We start from the raw sequence: 19,425 nt of genomic DNA, 5'->3' as shown, positions 1-19,425 counted from the left end.
TATGTGCAATAGACTAGAGAGAGAATAGAATGATATGGTGCATGAAGGTTCTATGAGTGAAAGAGAGAGAGAAAGGAGACTTAACTCCAAATGGGGTCTTAAACCCCCTCCCAAGGGCTCCTCTCTCTATCGCTAGAGAGGTATTTGCTTTAGATTGCAGTGATCCGGCTTGACTGTTTTCTTCACTAGAATGAAATGAGCCTGCTTGCTAAATCTATCAATAACAGTCCAGATACCATCTTGACCACTCTGTGTTCTCGGGAGATCGGCATGAGAGTGGAGAAAATCTTGGCGTTCTTTATCAAGTTTAGACATATTTGTCCGATCCTCATCATTCAACTCTTTCAAAAAGAACGAGTAAACAAACAGACTGGATTTCATTAATTTTGAAGTGGCCGAAGCCGATACAATAGAGACAGACTTGCCCTTAAGTTTTACATCGAGTACAATGGTTCTACCCTTCTCTGTGGTCAAAGTTGCTTTCCTCGCCCGATAGTCGACCACGGCATTGTTCTTGTGGTACTAGGGAATTCCCAAGAGAACATCACAACCTTTCAAAGGCATTATGTAAAAGTGCTCATGCCCCAAATACCCTGACAATGCAACCGAAGTTTGCCAATGACAGGTGTAATGGCTACGTCCCTGCCGGGTACCACTAGAACAGCCTGTGCAAGTGGTCCCATCCGATCAGGAGTGATCTCGAGCCGCGCCGCCAATTCCGACGAAATCAAGTTGGCCTTGGCTCCTCCATCAAAGAAGATAAGGGCTTCTTGGTCTTTCACTTTGCCCCAAGCTCGGCAAAGTTTTGTACTCTCGTCCATCGTGCTGGGATCGGTACCCACACAATCTGGAACCAGTCCTGTTTTCATCTTTCCTTATCGTCCACGTTCCTGAGCTGCTCTCAAACTCTCAGGCCTCTCATTGTCCTTGTCGTTCTGTTCTTTCTGTGCCTTTATAGGGCACTTTGCGGAGATATGCTCAGTTTCCCCGCATCCAAATCACTTTCCCTCCTTGATGTAGCGAGCTCTCTCTTGAGGAGCGAGTTTGGGTCGTGCATCCTTCTCTTTCTTTTCTGGGTTGCTCTTCCTCTTTCTACTTTCATTTGTCGAAGTCTGTTCGGCCCTTTGCGTCATGATCTCATCTGTGGGGTAGGTCAAACTGCCTGAGTGAATGGCAAAACCCCGTTTCGCATGGCTCATCAACTCCTGAATGGAAGCTGACTTTTGTTCTAAGCAATGATCTCGGATCTCTGTAGGAAGACCCAAGGTAAACCGCTCAATCTATTCCATCAAAGAGATCTTCTTAAATGAAGAGGCGGTTAGAAAAGAGCTCCAGAATCTCTCGCAATAAGTGTCCACTGTATCCTTCTTGGGCATCCGAAGATGGTTCGAAGGAGTTCGTATGTCGCGTTCATACTCTCGAGTCAGCCAAGAAGAAATAAAAAGCCTTTTGAATTTCTGCCATTTAACTCGGACTATCTTGTTTAATAGAAGCATGGACCACCAAGGTCGAGCATTCCCCTTAAAGTAAGATGCAGCTTTCCGAATTTTAGAGTGCTCTGAGTAATGCCTTGCGGAGAAAGCGATGTTAAACTGCTGTATAAAAGACAAAGCCTTTGAAGGATCTCTATAACAAAAAAACGTGTCAAATTTAATTGATTGTCCACCTTCCTTAATTCTCGGACTTTCTTGCTTTTATCTTCCAGAAGTCATACTGGTTGGCTTTATAAAAATTCTTCTTCTTTGCATAGAAGCTGCTGGCGTCAGAGTCCGAACTATCTGAAGACGAGTACTCTTTAGAACTGTCAACCATGGGGCGAGATTTAGGCTTCTTTGCCTTTTTCTTGCCCTTCCGAAGCTTTGCTTTTTGCTTCGCTTTTTGCCTTTGAAACGTACGAGGAGAAGAATCTCTCGGCTACACAGACCGCCTACAGATACGCGTCGGACGAACCACCCGACCATAGCCACCATCCGGCAGCTCCCCCGTACTAGGGCTAGCGTCCGAGGACGTAGGTGTGCACCTGTAAGACTGAGCGGCCCATACCACCCAGCCTCACCTCCTCGAGGTGACGTCGTGCACTCCTAGCCTCACGGGCTAACCACTAGCACTCTGCCAGTGGGGGTCGATAATTGTAAATGAGGCCTTGGCCTCCCTTTTATACTAATGGTCGGCTACACTGGCCGGGTTCACACCACGTCCGCCAGGACACTGGACGCCCATCCCGACGGCATCTAGGCTAGATCCCCTCTCCTGTGAGCGGGACATAACATACTTCCCTCCTTAAGAACCATTGATGTCCCCCTCATCAATGAAGTGGGGATACTGAGCCTTCAAAGCTCCAACAGGTTCCCAAGTAGCAAACCTTTCAGATTGACCCTTCATTTAATTAAGTACTCGTCATAAGCCTTTTGGTGCGAATGACCTTTCAGATTGACCCTTCATTTAATTAAGTACTCGTCATAAGCCTTTTGGCGTGAATGACGGGTACGATGATGTAAAACTGCTTCTGGTTCTCGAGGAATATACTCAGTTTGTATATCTTGCCATACATTTTCCTAGATAGGCACAACAACGTCAGCTTCGCCCAATTTCACTTAAAGGCGACTGACATGAAACACTGGATGTACACTAACATCCGAAGGAAGAGCGAGTTTATAGGCAACTTGGCCAATTTTCTTTGTGATCAAGAATGGACCACAATATCTAGTTAAAAGCTTATAATGCTTTCCTATTCGCATAGTCTTGGAATCCTTGGGTATCTTCAGATAGACCCATTGTCCCACATCTAGAGTGCTTGGAGACCTCTTTTGATTAGCATAATTAGTGACTCGATCACGAGCCGTTCTTATACTATCCTTAGCCAATTCGAGCATTTCTTGCATGTCATACAGGAAATCACGAGCTTGGCGTTCCTTGACCTTCTCTAAGCCAATAGCAATTGGGGATTTAGGTTCAAATCCATACATCAGCATGAACGGACTAAATCCAGTAGCAGAATGCTTGCTATTATAGGCAAACTCTAACTGCGGGAGATACCTTTCCCAGTCAGACTGCCTATGAGAGACATAGGCTCTCAACATGTCCTCTTAACGTCTGATTCATCCTCTCAGTTTGTCCGTCGGACTTAGGATGGTCAGAAGACGACATACTCAAAAACTTCGTCTGAAGATGAGCAAACACATCTCGCCAAAATCGGCCAGTGAACTTAGTATCTTGATCACTGACGATATCCTCCGCCAGACCATACAGCTTATAAAGCTGATCGACAAATAAAACCGCCAACTCATGGCTTTTACTGTCGACTTCGTTGGTATAAACTTCGCCATTTTTGTGAGTCTATCGACCACAACCCAAATAGCGTCATTGCCCCGACTAGTATTTGGCAAACCAACGATGAAGTCCATGGAAATACTCTGTCACTTGGCATCTAGGATTTCCAATGGATGTAGCAGGCGAGCTTTCCTAAGGCGCTCTGCCTTATTGACCTGGCACTGAGCGCATCTCTTCACATAGCTCTCTATGTAAGAGCGCATTCTTGGCCAATAGAAATATCGCTTGACCAAAGCCAAAGTTCTTTGGATGCTTGGGTGCCCAGCGCTAGGAACATCGTGGCATTCGCACAAAATCCTTTGTCGAATCTCATCGATTTCGGGCACGCAGACTTTACCATTTCCGAACAATAGTCCACCTCTTATGGAATATTGTTGCTGTCTCGCCTCTCCAGCACGACTCACTTGGCTCTCCGGACCACCCAAGCCTGTATGCGAGTCATGCCCTGCTTCGACCTCGTTCCATATCTTGCCAAAATGGCCATCGGAACGACATAGCCCTTGGAGAGAGAGATAGAAATCCGTCGAGATTTCAGCCATAGACAAGGCATTAGCCTCAGGAATCCTGCTGATCGCATCGGCAACTCGATTGTTGGATCCTTTTCGATAACGGATCTCAAAGTCAAACTCTTGCATAAGCTCAACCCATCTAGCCTTCCGGCCTCTGAGATCACCCTGATCGTAGATATAGCGCAAGGAATGATGATCTGTCCATGCAACAAACGTAGAGCCATACAAGTAGTGCCGCTATTTCCTCAGGGCGTGGACTACGGCGTAAAGCTCCTTTTCATACGTTGGATAACTCATCTCAGCGTCAGAAAGCTTCTTACTTTCAAACGCAACAGGACGTCCATCTTGATATAATGCCGCACCAATAGCATAATCACTAGCATCCGTTTCAACCACAAACAGTTTACTAGGATCCACAATGTGTAATATTGGCGTAGTAGTCACCAAGTGCTTTAGTGTCCGAAAGCTCTCGTCGAGACGCTCATTCCAAACAATAGGTGGATTACCTTTACGATGAGGACCCGAAGTCTTCGGCCCTTTCACCCCTCCTTTTAAAAGTTGCGTAAGCAGAGCAGCAACTTTAGAGTAATCCTTGATAAACTTGCGAAAGAATCCAGTAAAGCCTAAAAAGGACTTTACTCGGCGTACATTCTTCATAATGGGCCAATTTCACACTTTATCCAATTTTTCAGGGTCGACGCGAATTCCATCGCGAGTAATGATGTGACACAAGTACAGAAGCTCTTTCTTAAAGAATTCACACTTAGAAGCCTTAGCATAAAGCTTCTCAATTCTCAGTACTTCGAGAACAGTGCGTATATGCTCTAGGTGCTCATGCAAACTTCGACTATAGATCAAGATATCATCGAGAAATACAACAACGAAGTTACCTAAAAATGGTCTCAACAGGTCATTCATCATCTGCTGAAACGTAGCTGGAGCGTTGGTCAAACCAAAAGGCAATACCAAAAACTCGTAGTGACCATAACGCGTATGGAAGCCTGTCTTAGGAATATCTTCCAATTTGATCCGTATCTGATGATAGCCTGATCGCAGGTCTATCTTCGTAAAATACAACGCTCCATGGAGCCGATCTATGAGATCGTCAATGCGCGGGAGCGGATACTTGTTCTTGACAGTGAGCTTATTCAACCCCTTGTAATCCACGTAGAAGCGCATAGTGTTATCCTTCTTTCGAGAAAGTAACACTGGCGCTCCCCGCGGGAACGGACTTGGTCGCACAAAACCCTTGTCGAGATAATCTTTCAGCTGCCGTTGAATCTCGTCCTCTTCGGTTTTACTAAACCGATAGGGTTGCTTTGAGAAGGGTTGACTACTAGCTACCAACTCAATGCCATGATCTACTCCTCTCGAAGGCAGCAAGCCAGGAGGTAGATCATCAGGAAAAACATCCTCGAAATCAGTCATGATTCCTTGGATAAGGTTGGATTCGTCGGAATCTCCAAGTTCAACAGAAGAACATGAAACATTTTTACGAAATTCAGTGACAGAAGTACCAAGCACTAATGAATCAAACCAAGCAGATGGTACACATTGATAAAAGTCAACATCAGAAGACTTTATTTCCTTATATATTTCCAAAGCAGTAACAACTAGTATTGCAAAACCATTATTTACAGACTTCTGATTACAAAGCGACACAGATACATGAGGCATGTTCTGCTTAACAAAAACAAGAGAGTGATGTACATAGTCTATATACAACGAGTCTTGTTTATCATAAAACCATGGAATTCCTAAAATAACATCTGCTCTGTCCAGGCGCATCATGTGGAAATCCAGGTTCTCTTTGTAATCAACCAACTCGAGCGACAAGTCTGGAACCATCCGATTCCATACATCCGTATCCACGCCACGAGCCATCTTCACACGATACTCATGGTCACTGTCCCGCGTCCGCAGGCTCAGTTTCTGCACCAATTTTGCATCCACAAAATTGTGTGAGCTTCCATTATCAAGGAGTACGGTCACGTCGTGACCATTGATCTTCCCGGGGAAACGGAGAAGATCGTGCTTATCAAACACTAAAAGTACAATTAGTGCATGAACTGTGCGCTAAATGATGGATTTCAACTTGAATGACATCAGAGTTACCTGAGATCTCGTGAATCTGAACCGAAGGACGGCGTTGTGGTTTCTGTGTCTTCTTCTTCTTGGGGCAATCCTTGATTTGGTGACCCGTCTGGCCACATCCGAAACAAGCCCCCTTCTTCACTGCATCAGCAACAACTGAAGCATTTATGGCTTTCTTCTTCTCTTGAGAAGATCTCAGCGGTGATTTGGATTAATGCTGGAATCGGGGTCGCTTCCTCGAAGCACCCTCACTGGATTGATGGTCTGCAGTTCTTTTCTTCTCATAATTAACTCCATTTATCAAATGGAACGTCTTGACCTTTGCCACTGCATCCTCGACATCCGTCGGGGCTTTATCCTTAATTAAGGCCCAACGGTAATCCTCATGCAATCCCAACAGATACATGTGCACAGCGTATGTAGAGTCCACCTTGCAGAAGGTGAGCGCCTCTTTGAAAGCTGTCGTATATTTATCAAAAGACAGAGTTTTCATCGAAAGACTCTGCAGTTTGGCATAAGCTTTCAAAGGGTCCATTTTAGCGAAATCCCTCATGAATTTCACACAAAAATCAGCCCACGTCGTAGGCTTCTTTGTCATGTCATGCCACCAGGTAAGCGCCTTACTGTGCAGATAGAGAGGAATCGTCTGAATCCTCCGTTCATCATGCTCCCCATGGAGATCAAAGTATGTGGTCCACTGGTGCAGCCAGTTATTTACGGCCAATTCCGTACACTCCTTCTCTTCACCTGAGAAATTTGTAGTTTTGTACGGAATTGTGGCAGTCGGACCACCTTGTGAACGCCCAAAAGCAGCAATCTGCATCCGCAATTGCTGGAGATGGTTTCGCCCTCGGAAATATGCACAGTCATCGACTGAGCCATGTTTTTGAGAGTAGAGAGTCGGGAACTGAGCCCCTGCACGACCCCTTCGAGAGAGGCCAAGCGAAGGTTCGTCTGAACGTTCGCGTTTTCCAGAGCGGTAACACGTTGGTCGAAACTCTGGAAAGTACTTGTAATCCATGTGTAGAGAGCATGCGGGAATGGAATTTGGATATTACCTGGTGCGTCGTCACGTTGCACGTCTGAGTTGGAGGAATCCATGGCAAAGTGCGTGAAAAACTGGAAGGTTCACGCGAAACCGGGTCTTTTTAGCACTTTTCGATCGCGAAAAAGTGAAGTTCAAGGAGCTACACGTGTCGGCGTGAGCGTCTTAAGGCGAGCAGGTAATGGCGGGGGTGCGAGAGCGCGAGCAGGTGAGAGAGGAGCGGTGGGAGAGAGGCAGAGAGCCGAGAACTGAATTTTGCTGTAAAAACTCACTCCCTGTGAGTGGTTTTTTTAATAGCCTGCAGGTTTCATACATACCTTAAAAAATTTAAGGTGCCCACTTATAAAAGGGCCTGGCCACATTAAAAAAAAACAATACTCAATGAGTCAAGGCACGTCAAGGCACTTAGCGTAAAAAAGAAAAGAACCCATCGCAAGGCAGATACAACGTAAAAAAGAGAAATTCAGCCGTAGGCTGCCGTGTGGATAGAAAGGGGGAAAGAGACTACACGTGCCTGCTCATGGCCAGCATGCAAGAGATGTGCCGATTGAGAGCCAGCGTGGAGGAGCAGCCAACGTGGAGGAGCTGACACTGAACGCATCCTCTCACCCGCTCTCCCGCATCCTCTCACTCGCTCTGCCTTGTACCTCCCCTGCAGGCTCGAAGTGCGCAGGCAGAAGAGAGAGGATGAGGCAGTAGCAAGTTTTGAAGCATGGAGAACAAATATGGAAAAACACATGGGGGAAAAAGATGCAATAATCGAGGAGCTAAAAGGAGAACTTGCGGCTTGCAAATCTGCAACTAAGGAGAAGGGAGACGACCAACCTTTGGTGCTGAAGGAGCTCGAGGACATGAAGGATCAGATGAAAGCTCTACGGGAAGGAGATGAACAGAAATCGAAAACGGCATCTTCATGGGCGGAACGTCTTTTTAAGACACAAGAAAAGGTTGATGAAGCAGAGAAATGGATTGAGGATGCGAAGAAAGGAAAGGCCCAGATGCCCAAGACCACACCTACCTCCACCATTATTAATATGACCATTGAGGAAGAGCAGAAAAGGAAGAATCGGGCTCTGCATGTGCGGGTCACAAGAGTCAAAGACAAAGAGAATGTAGATGAAGAAGTGAAGGAACTGCTACAACGCATGGGCATCACAGAGCCTACTCACACAAGTGCATGGAGAGTGGGCAAGAAAGGAATCGATGAGAAGGGAAACGTAAAGGATAGGGCACTTATTCTCCGCTTCCCGAATATAGAAATAAGGAAAGAATTTCTAAAGAAGAGGCCAACTCTTAAGAAAACCGGTATTTTCCTGGGAGATGACCTTACATTGGCACACATGCAAGAGTTGATGCCTGAGATCAAGGCAGCAAGAGAAAAGGGGAAAATCGCCTTTTATAGAGGAGGGAAAGTAGTGGTTCTGGAAAAGCGCTCATCATGACGGTGCGAGACCTATGGGGCGACGCTCCGGATAGCGGCGTGGAATTGTAATGGAACATATAGGCTAGATGTAGGTGCCTTTGAAGACAGATTTAGGGACAGAGACATAGTTTTCTACTCACAGACACACCAGATACCGGGACAACTTATGCCACATGCGAAGGGTTATTTATGGGAAACAACCAGTCGACCAGACAAGAGATCTCTACGGGGTAGCCGGGGTTCACGAGGAGTAGCAGTCTTATTTAAAGAGGAGCTGAAACCACTACTACAGATTATCAGGAAAGATGAGCAAGCGAGGTATATGTGGGTGAGAATGAGAGCCGTGACAGGTAGATTTCTATATATCGCCATATGCTACTTCCCTCCAAGTACATCAGTCTACTCCTCACCTAAAGGACGACTCCATATTGAATAATGACATATGGGAGTTCTCTAGAGATGGAGACATCATTCTCTTAGGAGACTTTAATGCCAGAACGGCCAACTCTCAAGCAGTATTCTATGATACTTCTGAGGAAATGCTCAGAGAAGTGGATTTATCACAGGGGGGGCTTACTAGAAACTCATAGGATAAAGAACACACTGAATATGGGAGACATCTCATGGAGATGCAACTATACATGGTTTGGCCATACTTAATGGTCTAGAGAATTTCCCTTTATATGGGGGATTCACATGCTTCCTGCACAGGCATGTGGCCAGTACAGTGGATTATGTCATGACTTCACCAATCTTTATTTCTAGTATCGAGGACTTTAAGGTGGGACCCAGACCGGTTGGGATTGCAGTGGATCATACTCTCTTGACCTTTTCAATCTCCTTCCAATACAATGCCTCTCAAGTACAAAGGAAGAAGACACACACAAGATATACTGTCACGCCAGAGACTGATTCAGTCTATGTGGAAAAGATCTATAATAGGATGTGGGCAGCCGAGCCAGTATATACTGTAGAGGAGATTACTTCTCAGTTAACAGAGATGCTACATGGAGCAACACAAGAGGCATACCCACATACTCAACCTGATCAGAAGAGAGGATTTGGGAACATGCCTCAAAACAGTTGGTATGACGATGAATGCAGAGAGACGAGAACCCAGGTCCAGAAAGAGCTTACACTTGGGATCATCACATAAGCAGTCTCGGATTGCTCTTCAGCGTATAGTAGTCGCAAGAAAAGGGCATTTTTAGCCAAACTAGAGAAGGATTTATATCAGCTCTTCTTGAGTCAGGACTCACATGAGGCCTGGCGATTATTTCACAAGCACTCACCGCCTCCGACAATTACTTCTCCTGAGATTTGGGGTCAATATGTAACATCATTATCTGGACAGCCTCCATTACCAGATCCACTAGAGCCATGCCCTGCTACTAGTACTTTCTTTACTACGGAAATGGTAAAAAAAGCCATTGATAAGATGAAGACAAGAAGAGCATATGATCATGATGGTTTAGTAGCAGAACATCTGATCCATGCCAGGGATCTACTTTCAGAAGTCCTTGCTCGTCTGTTTAATTGGGTCATGTGTGAAGGATTACTTGAATCTTAAAAATTATCTACTATTGTACCTATTTTCAAGTAAGGGGATCCTATGATACCCGGGAACTACCGTACCATTATGGTAGGTCACACATTGACCCGACTGTACGCATCCATTCTTGAACAAAAATTGAGTAGATGGGCAGAGAATGAGGGCATAAGGGCAACATGACAAGCTGGATTCAGGAGGGGTTATTCCACTTTAGATCATATTCTTACGCTCAGAGCCACAAAATCCTCCTCGAAGGTGGTCCAGCCGCCACTCCCCATCTTGATGCAAACTCTTGCTGCGTCACTTTGCTGCCGCCGCCTGTCTGGATTGGTCGTCCTCTCCTCCCTGGGGAGTGGCGGCTGGGCCAGCTTCGAGGAGGATTTTGTCCCATCACCTGCGTCATGGATCGACGGCGTGGAGAGGTGAGAGTATTAAACTCTTGCATTGAAGTATTTGTATATGTGAGGCCCATTCACATCTACACAACTGTTGTATGCGGCCATCACTTGCTTCCCCTCAGGGGTTATAATGGTCTCATCGGACATACGATTGATGAGGTAGGCGTATCACTTTGGCATGTCCCTCCTGTGAACTATAGCAACCTTGTCCGATGAATGCTCATCATCCAGGCCTCTACGTTATTTGGGGGATCATGGCCTTATACGGGTCAGTAACTGTTTATGTACGTACTCCAGAAGGGGATTTCGACATTGTTCATTCCACCGTTGGAGTAAAGCAGGGATGCCCACTGTCCCCTACTTTATTTGGTATGTACATAGATGAGGTATCAGATTACATTGATAGAGAGGGGGACAGAGGTGCTCAACTTGCAGGGTCATGGATCCCTTTGTTGTTGTATGCAGATGATATTGTATTGATAGCAGAACCACCAGATGGAATGCAGAGGCAGCTAGATGCATTACATAAATTTGCGGAGGACAGTGGACTGTCGGTAAACTTGGGTAAAACCAAAGTTATGGTGTTTAACACCACACCGCAGTGGGTTAGGAGATCGGCACCTACATTTGCATATGGCCAGGATACAGTAGAGTACACAGATGCATACACATACCTTGGTGTGGTATTTGCAGGACCGAAGTTTACTCTTAAGAAAGCAGCGGATGCTAGATTGTCCAGAGCCTCTGCGGCCTTGGGAGGGTTGGAGAGGATGTGTTCACAAGTGCAGTTTCAGGAACCACGAACAAAACTTTGGCTCTTTGATATTGTGGTGGCTTCGGCTATGCTTTATGGGGTCCAGATTTGGGGACCATCTGTGGATCAGGATAATTGGAAGTCAATGGAGAGACCTTTGGTGTCTATGATTTCCCGAATGATTAGAGCCAAGGCCTCTGTACCACATGCGATTACCCGAGCGGAACTAGCTGCCCCTCCGATAGAAATTGAAGCTCTTACTAGATCAGTGTCCTTTATACATGGTTTGTGGGATACAAATAATTGCCGATATACTAGACTGGCCCTCGAATCCTCTTGACAATTATCAATGAAAGGGGATACATCATGTTGGTATGTGGAACTGTCCTCGTGGTTTCAGAGACACGGGTTCAGTATGGAAAGATTACCCCCCTTCCAATACTCTCTTGAGGCTCTATCACTGGCAATTACACGAACAGAGATTAATAAAATCATCCGTCAGGATCTTATACAATTGGATACTAAGAGGACATGGGTAGACCCTACACAAGAATTGGGCACGAAGATGGCCGACTTCAAAGAAAAATTCCTACAGCTATCTGAAGATGGATTTGTGATTCTCCCGAGCTACATGGATACCCACCTGTCTCATGGTTTGAGATGAGCTATTGGTCAGATTCGTACATCCTCACACCAGCTGGAAATTGAATTTGGCAGATTTAGGGGAATCCCACCTGAGAGCAGAATTTGCAAGTTATGCGGAATGGAACCGGAGACAGAATTACACTACATATGCCATTGCACCGTATACTATGAGATCCGTGGGCGTTTCCATTGCCTATTTAAAGAAGGCTTTGGACCTCTAGATAGAGTCATGCAATACCAAGATCAAAGATGCTTAGGCTTGTACCTACTGGAACTACATCGGCACAGAGATAATCTCATGAGAAGACAAAGAGCACTACAGCCTCAGAGGCAGATCACAGATTTCTTCGGATTGAGAGAAGCAGGAGTGGAAGGAGAAGCAAGAGGCCAGTAGCCAGCACAAAGGAGTACCCACATTCATACCAAAGGCACCCTCATGGACAGGGCGATTGAGCTTAGGAAATCGAGACGACCACGACCGAGATGCAGAAGCACACTTCACCGGAGGAGACTCAACAAAGGATTAGAAGCATTCTAGCCAGACACCCAGAATGCTCCTAAGAAGTTTATTTAATACTTTGTATTTAGTTTTTCACATTTATTTTCACACTTTCACACTTTTCACACTTAGTACTTTAGTACTAAGGTACCCAGACATTGTAACACATTCACCACTTTTGTATCAGTTTGGTCTCATGGGTGATTCTGGCCTTTTGTAGACGTTAATATAACATTTCATTTCATTTCATTTCTCTCTCTCATTCTCTCTCTCTCTCAGAGTTTACAGAGATTGACCAGCGCCCTCTCTCTTTTTTTTTCCCTGGAAAGTCTGGTTTTAATACAAAAACCACTAGAAACATTAACAGAGTACTGAAAATCAATAATCTGCCAATCAAAATCAGCAAATATACAAATAAAACCTTGACTTTCAGCACTTCCCCCTGTTAAATTGCTGAATTTTATAAAAAATCAGCGAGCAGCTGCAAACATGCAAACATGCTCACGAGAAGAAAACAATTAATTCATCAATAATTGCATGAAATAAAGACCATCTGACTTACACCAGTCTGTAGGTGTGCACACAGTCCATCCCGTAGCCAAGCCGGCTCTGATACCATGAAACGTACGAGGAGAAGGATTTTTCGGCTACACAGACCGCCTACAGATACACGTCGGACGAACCACCCGACCATAGCCACCATCCGGCAGCTCCCCCGTGCTGGGGCCAGCGTCCGAGGACGTAGGCATGCACCTGTAAGACCGAGCGTCCCATACCACCCGGCCTTACCTCGTCGAGGTGACCTTGCGCACTCCTAGCCTCACGGGCTAACCACTAGCACTCTGCCAATGGGGGTCGATAATTGTAAATGAGGCCTTGGCCTCTCTTTTATATTAATGGCCGGCCACACTGGCCGGATTCACACCACGTCCGCCCAGACACTCGACGCCCATCTCGACGGCATCTGGGCTAGATCCCCTCTCTTGTGAAGCGGGACATAACAACCTTTCTTCGCTCGAGTCAGATGAGCTAGAAGAACTGTTAGAAGAAGAAGAAGAAGAAGAAGAAGAACTGGGTACTTCTTCAAATCGAACATGCTTCTTTTGCTTTCTTGCCGATTCAAATGTAGACTGCCGACCCAAATAACCCGGGAAGTTAGCGCCTTTCTTCTGCTTTTTGTCGTGCTTTTTAGCTTTGTTCTACGCGTCAAAAGGCTGAGCAATTCGTGCATCCACCACCTCTTCTAATTCTTGCTCTGTGTACATCCTGGGAGTAGAAGGTTTCTTGAGAGCCGGTTTGAGGGGTGGCTTTGTGGTCTGCCGCCACTGTGTGTGCACCTCATCGAAAGAAGTATGGCTCATATATTTTGCAAATTTTGGGTCCTTCGCAAAATTAAGCATCATCTTTGTTGCATCGCCGATCAATCGTCGACGCTCCATCTCTTCGAGCTCCGCCTGAGTAGGCCGAGGCGGGCCATACTCCTTGCGTGAATCTTCGTTGTGATCTCTTCCCCCATCTCCGGATATAGAGGAAGTCGACTGATCTCTGCCTGAAGCCGTAAGTGCCGCGTAAAAAGGATCGGATTTCCCGTAGAAGAGAAATCGGCCGTGCTCTGATACCATTGTAACAGACTTGGACACTCCAAGTTGAGAATCTACCGCGACACCACAAATAATCACTTCAAAACAGTTCACAGTTCACAATTGATTCGACACTGGCCCGACGGAGTTCCGTGCCTAGAGATATTGGCCCCAAAGACTGGCGCCCCTTTCGGTATTTCTTTTTGTATTAATTTTCAACTCAAAGTACAAGTGAGTAGTCGGGACTCACTCTCAGACTCTGCGTCGAGATGCTCTGAGAAGTGAGAGCCCAAACTACCAATATAAAGGTTTACAAAGGATGCTAAAAGCAGAGCCCCAAAAGTTGAAAAATAAAAGCTTTGTTCTTTCTCTCTCAAGCTCTCTTGAGCCACACTAAAGCAAAAGCAAAAGCAAAAGAGCTTCTCTCTCTCTCTCTCTCTCTCTCTCTCTCTCTCTCTCTCTATGCGTAGAAAAAGCAAACTGCCACAAATCTGCCCACCAAAAGCGGGGCGTCCGTACAGCTGCCACGTGGCAATATTTCTGCAATTTTCGGGGCTGCCGTACAGCCCGCCACGTCAACACTTCAAAAATCTGCCACCACATCATTTTCCCGGGGGGACTGTCCATGCCTAGGGGTACGCTTGTGTGTGTGTGTATCTGCTGCTCCCCTGCAGGCTGCCACGTCATTGATTTGTGACATCACTTATTAATGAGTTAATAAACTTACTTATAAGAGGTGCTTCACATGCAGATAAATACCTAGGTTGGGTACTATTGTAACTGTATGAGAACACTCCCCAGTGCCTACACCTAACAAACACTGGTTGTGTTCATGTGCAATTAGAGGGTATGCAAGTACTCTCAAGTGCCTGGGCATGCACGTCCTGCCTACAGGCTCACAAGGGTTCCAAAACACTTCCTGAGCTGTCCTAAACCCTAGAAATAGGAGTTAGCTTGTCCACATGCACATTGGGTTAGATGTGGACGTGACATCCAATATTGTTATGTTTTTTTTCCAATGGTATGTATTTTTGCGTACATAACAATTTTTTCAAGATGGGACAACGTACAATAGGTACGGATTTGCACAATACACATCGTACTCATCAACCTACCTGTCAACACCCCCAAAATCTTAGAGAGGAATCAATTGACTTTATTCCCATCTAAGCAATCTGTGACAAAGGAGTGGAGTGGCTCCCCTCATGCAACACACACCGCACCAGATTCAAAAGCATGCCTAAAACCTAAAAAAGCAAGGCATGTGACACCCAATATAGTTAGTTTTTTTTCCCAATGATATGTATTTTTGCGTACATAACAATTTTTTCAAGATGGGACAATGTACCATAGGTACGGATTTGTACAATACACATCGTACACATCAACCTACCTGTCAACACCCCCAGAATCTTAGAGAGGAATCAATTGACTTTATTCCCATCTAAGCAATCTGTGACAAAGGAGTGGAGTGGCTCCCCTCATGCAGCACACACTGCACCAGATTCAAAAGCATGCCCAAAACCTAAAAATAGGTTTTGTTGGGGTTTAGACAAGCAAGGCATGTAACACCCAATATAGTTAGGTTTTTTTCCAATGGTATGTATTTTTGCGTACATAACAAGTTTTTCAAGATGGGACAACGTACAATAGGTACGGATTTGTACCATACACATCGTACACATCAACCTACCTATCGACACCCCCAAAATCTTAGAGAGGAATCAATTGACTTTATTCCCATCTAAGCAATTTGTGACGAAGGAGTGGAGTGGCTCCCCTCATGCAGCACACACTGCACCAGATTCAAAAGCATGCCCAAAACCTAAAAGTAGGTTTTGTTTGAGTTTAGACAGGCAAGGCATATTTTGAACTTAGAAATGCAAACCAAGACACAAAGGAAGAGAAAAAATCTCTCTTCCATGGTAGAAAAAAATAGATCGAGAAAATGAAACTCTTGAGAGAGAATTTCCCTAGAGACAAAAGATTAATTTTATAAAGAGAGTGCGGTTTTAGAGAGCAAAGAAAATCTCTAGAGAGGAAAATCATAGCGCAGTAAGGACCATCTTTTTACGGGCGATGCTACCATGTTTGACGACTCCCTGCATTCTGTTAGGGAAAAAACCCAACCCCATATTATGTCTTACTTTATATAATATGTAGTAGATGTCGCCTGTTAAGAGGTATTTGTGAGCACATCTCCATATAAACGATCATGGTTTAGATTCATTGCTCCTCACGGATAACATCTGTATAATGTAGTAGATGTCATCCTTTAAGAGGTATTTGTTAGCATATCTCAATATAAACAATTATGGTTTAGATTCACTGTTCGTCACCGATAACATCTTTGTAATACCTTCTTCCTTGTTTCTTCTTTAAAGCATAAGAATCATTGCTACTTGTGTTGGCATTGAAGTAAGTTTCTGTTTTTTAAACAAAAGATGTGAAAGAGCGTGTTGTACGTGCAACTGCTGTGCATTTAATGTTCAGTTTTGATTGCATCTTATTGTCATAAACATAATCAACAGATTTTTTTAAATTTTTGTTTTTTTTTTTGGGGGGTGGGGGGTGGGTTGCAAAAATATCAGGGAAAGGAGGATTTGGATACGTAGTTTTATGCAAAAATAAGCTTGATGGACGGCATTATGCAATGAAGAAGATAAGGTTAACAGATAGAAGTCCATCTCTCAACAATAAGATTCTGCGGTAAGCTTCCCATAATCAGCTGGGGGCATGATTGTTCTTTAAATTGACTTTTCTCTTGAAAGCCAACTTTCAGTGGTACAGTGAAATAAGACATGGGTCAAGGATTTGAACTTTTATTTCCTTATGCAGAGAAGTCACCACACTTTCACGGCTACAACATCATCATATTGTCCGTTACTATCAGGTAATGTCTTTTTTTTAAAATTTTGTCCACCTACATTGCCATCATTGAATATTAAGATTTGCATATGGGTCAAAATATGAAAGGTAGAGTATGGAGCATTGTTTCAGAAGTGAGTAGGTTGATGGTGGGAGGAGAATGAGATCAGATTGCCATGCTATGCCTTTCCAAGCCTTATATTTGCATTGTTTTTACATTAATCTGCCTAACATGCACTAGTTGTTTATAGCTAAGCCCTTTCTTAAAAGGTGACCCACAAATTGTATTCAGCATAATCCTATTCCTTTTCGGAGATTCAGTTTGCAATTTCACTCACTACTTTGACTTCTTTCAACACTCAGCCTTTGCTGAGATGGATCCTTTCCCATCAAGATTAGCTCATCATGTTCAAAATTGGTGCTGTTTTTTTTCCAAGCTTTTGTGGTAAAAGTTGTCGTGGCACAAAATGAATGTGACCTTCTTTTGATTAGGACTGGCTATCACGAAACTTTCTAGAAAAGAACCTGGGCTCTAACCCTTTCTTTTACTGAAAAATGACCAAGAAAAATACAATATGTAAGGAGAGAAGTGTCTAGTATCATAGAGATCAAGTTGTTACAAGTAGCAAAGCAGGCGGCATGAAGACTGAACATTTTAAGTGTTAACTAAAGCTCGACTTGTTTTGCTTCTTGTGCCTTCCCATAGAGCCTTGATATTTACTTCTTGTTTATAAGCATGCCCTCCTCTTTCTCAAAGCTACTGCAGGTTCTTGAACAGCAGTGGGTGTGTCAATGTATGTATCAAAGATCACCTTCATTTGGGTTTACATTTTGCTCAATACTTAAACATCCAGTTCCAGTGTAGATAGGGATTGGATATGCAAAATATACCAAGCAAGATGTCATGAATATGCAAGTTGTATTGGTGAGGCTTCTGGGATGGTCCATTGGGATGTCATTGTGGCTGTTACAGCAAGAATGGGTTTTAAACTCGCGATTTTCTTTATGAAGGTGGGAGTCAGGACAATGTGGTACATTCTTGGTTTATGGCTTCCCGAGTCTTGAATCTGGGATCTTGAATACATAAGGGTGTCTGCTTAGCGCTTTACTTTATGCCATTGCTGGATTAGGTGCACACATACTTGGTTTATTGTCGATTTTCCTCGTTTTTGCGTTACACAAAGGCATTTTTTGCTTAACTATTATCCCCTCAAACTCAAGCCCAGGAGCTGCAAACGATTATGAATACAGTGTCCCTGTTTGGGCTGCATTTCCATTTTGCCAAAGTCTGGGCTTCTGCCACTTTCCGATCATGGTTGGCACTCACATGTATGGCCTGGTCAAAGCCATCCTGGAAAGCTTTCTCAACATATTTTCAAGGGAAGAAGTTTGGGGTTTGCTAAACTGGGAGTCCACAAGGAGTTTTGAGTCTTAACGAATAAAATCTGGTTAAGATGTTTAGTTTGCTTCGGTTTGGTGTATCTGTGCTTTCATTTGTTACTGTTGTTGCTGGAAATTGTTGGATCTCCTTGTAAACCAGTCTGACGCTCTACAACTTTGCTTCAGGGTTGACTTGATCTTGAATTGCATGACAGGCAACAGTATCTATTTTATTTTCATAATGGGTAATTATGTTTCTAAGAAAATACAACACAAAAGTGACAGGAGTACTAGGAAAGGAAACCGAAGAGATTGCAGTATGCCAGGGGGGGGATCATCCCTGGTGAGAAGACCTGCATGAAGAGATTGCAGTATGCCAGGGGGGGGATCATCCCTGGTGAGAAGACCTGCATGCTCTATGGTGCTAAACTTCCAATGAAGGTATTGTAGACTGAGACATCTAATGTGATGGTGCACTCCAGAATGAGAGTCAAATACAAAGACATTCTTGAGTGTCCAATTATGCCAACGGCCCCAAAAACGCAGGATGGGGAAGATAATAGGCATTTGTGACCAAGCAAAACCTACCATTTTGGGCTCGCTGAAAACCCAACCCCATGGATGGTTGTGCTTGCATGTTTCCTTGACTAAAGTGCAAAAAGCAGGAAATGTTATACTGAGAGAGGGCAGTAACTAATTGAAGACTGCCCACCAACATTCGCAAAACAAAGGCCATTTACTTGAAGGGAGATGTATTAACCCTTCCCATTGTGAGTGTCGATGTCCACCCAGTTTTCCCTTTTTTCATACCCAATAAGGAGTTACCCTTTTCCACCATCCATGCTTGATGCTTAATAAGAAAGTGATATGTCTGGTTGGCTGAAGCATGCTCCAAAGCCAACCGACGTATAATTTGCCTATTGTGCCAAGACGCAACGAGTCCATCTCAGGAAGTGGGTACCGGAATCTAAGAGTGATGTCATAAATCACGAGAACTCCAATGCATATGAATAATCCTGTGCACTCACCTAGACGACATCAATGTCCTTTGTCCAGGTAGAATTGAATCTGCCACCGAGACTAGACCTAAACTTGCCGTCCCATTTAACTTTGATCGAGCTTGTTGTTTCCCATCCCAAGTTACCACTTGAGAGAAAGCCACAGTTATAGTCTGCAAGAACTTCGATTGCAATCGATTATTGGTAGGATGCCAGGAGACCTTATGGAGGACCACTTTCCAAGAACTCACCAAGTGGGATAAAAGAACCAATGATTTCAGGTTGATCAACATAAAGAAATGCCACCAGGATGCGGGGATCTGCATCTTACCATTCAATATACCCACATC

General features: G+C 44.4%; 1 protein-coding gene across 5 annotated transcripts in view; it reads left to right on the top strand.

Annotated features, from left to right (window-relative positions):
* Positions 1-19,425, top strand: part of GCN2 (protein kinase family protein) — a 253,789-nt gene that overhangs the window by 99,443 nt on the left and 134,921 nt on the right. For all 5 annotated transcript variants that reach the window (XR_015187920.1, XR_015187919.1, XM_086511103.1 and 2 more), the window contains exons 11-12: positions 16,421-16,538; positions 16,668-16,722. Coding sequence is in view for 3 of the 5 variants with exons in the window: in XM_086511103.1 (XP_086367229.1) it covers positions 16,421-16,538; positions 16,668-16,722 (173 nt within the window). In the remaining 2 variants the exon portion in view is untranslated. The remainder of the gene's footprint in view (positions 1-16,420; positions 16,539-16,667; positions 16,723-19,425) is intronic.

The sequence above is a fragment of the Adiantum capillus-veneris genome, chromosome 4, assembly GCF_014529385.1.
Source record: "Adiantum capillus-veneris isolate H3 chromosome 4, ASM1452938v2, whole genome shotgun sequence".
NCBI classification, from domain to species: Eukaryota; Viridiplantae; Streptophyta; class Polypodiopsida; order Polypodiales; family Pteridaceae; genus Adiantum; species Adiantum capillus-veneris.
The sequence above is the reverse complement of the archived record's forward strand: the minus strand, read 5'-3'. Positions and strand labels throughout refer to the sequence as shown.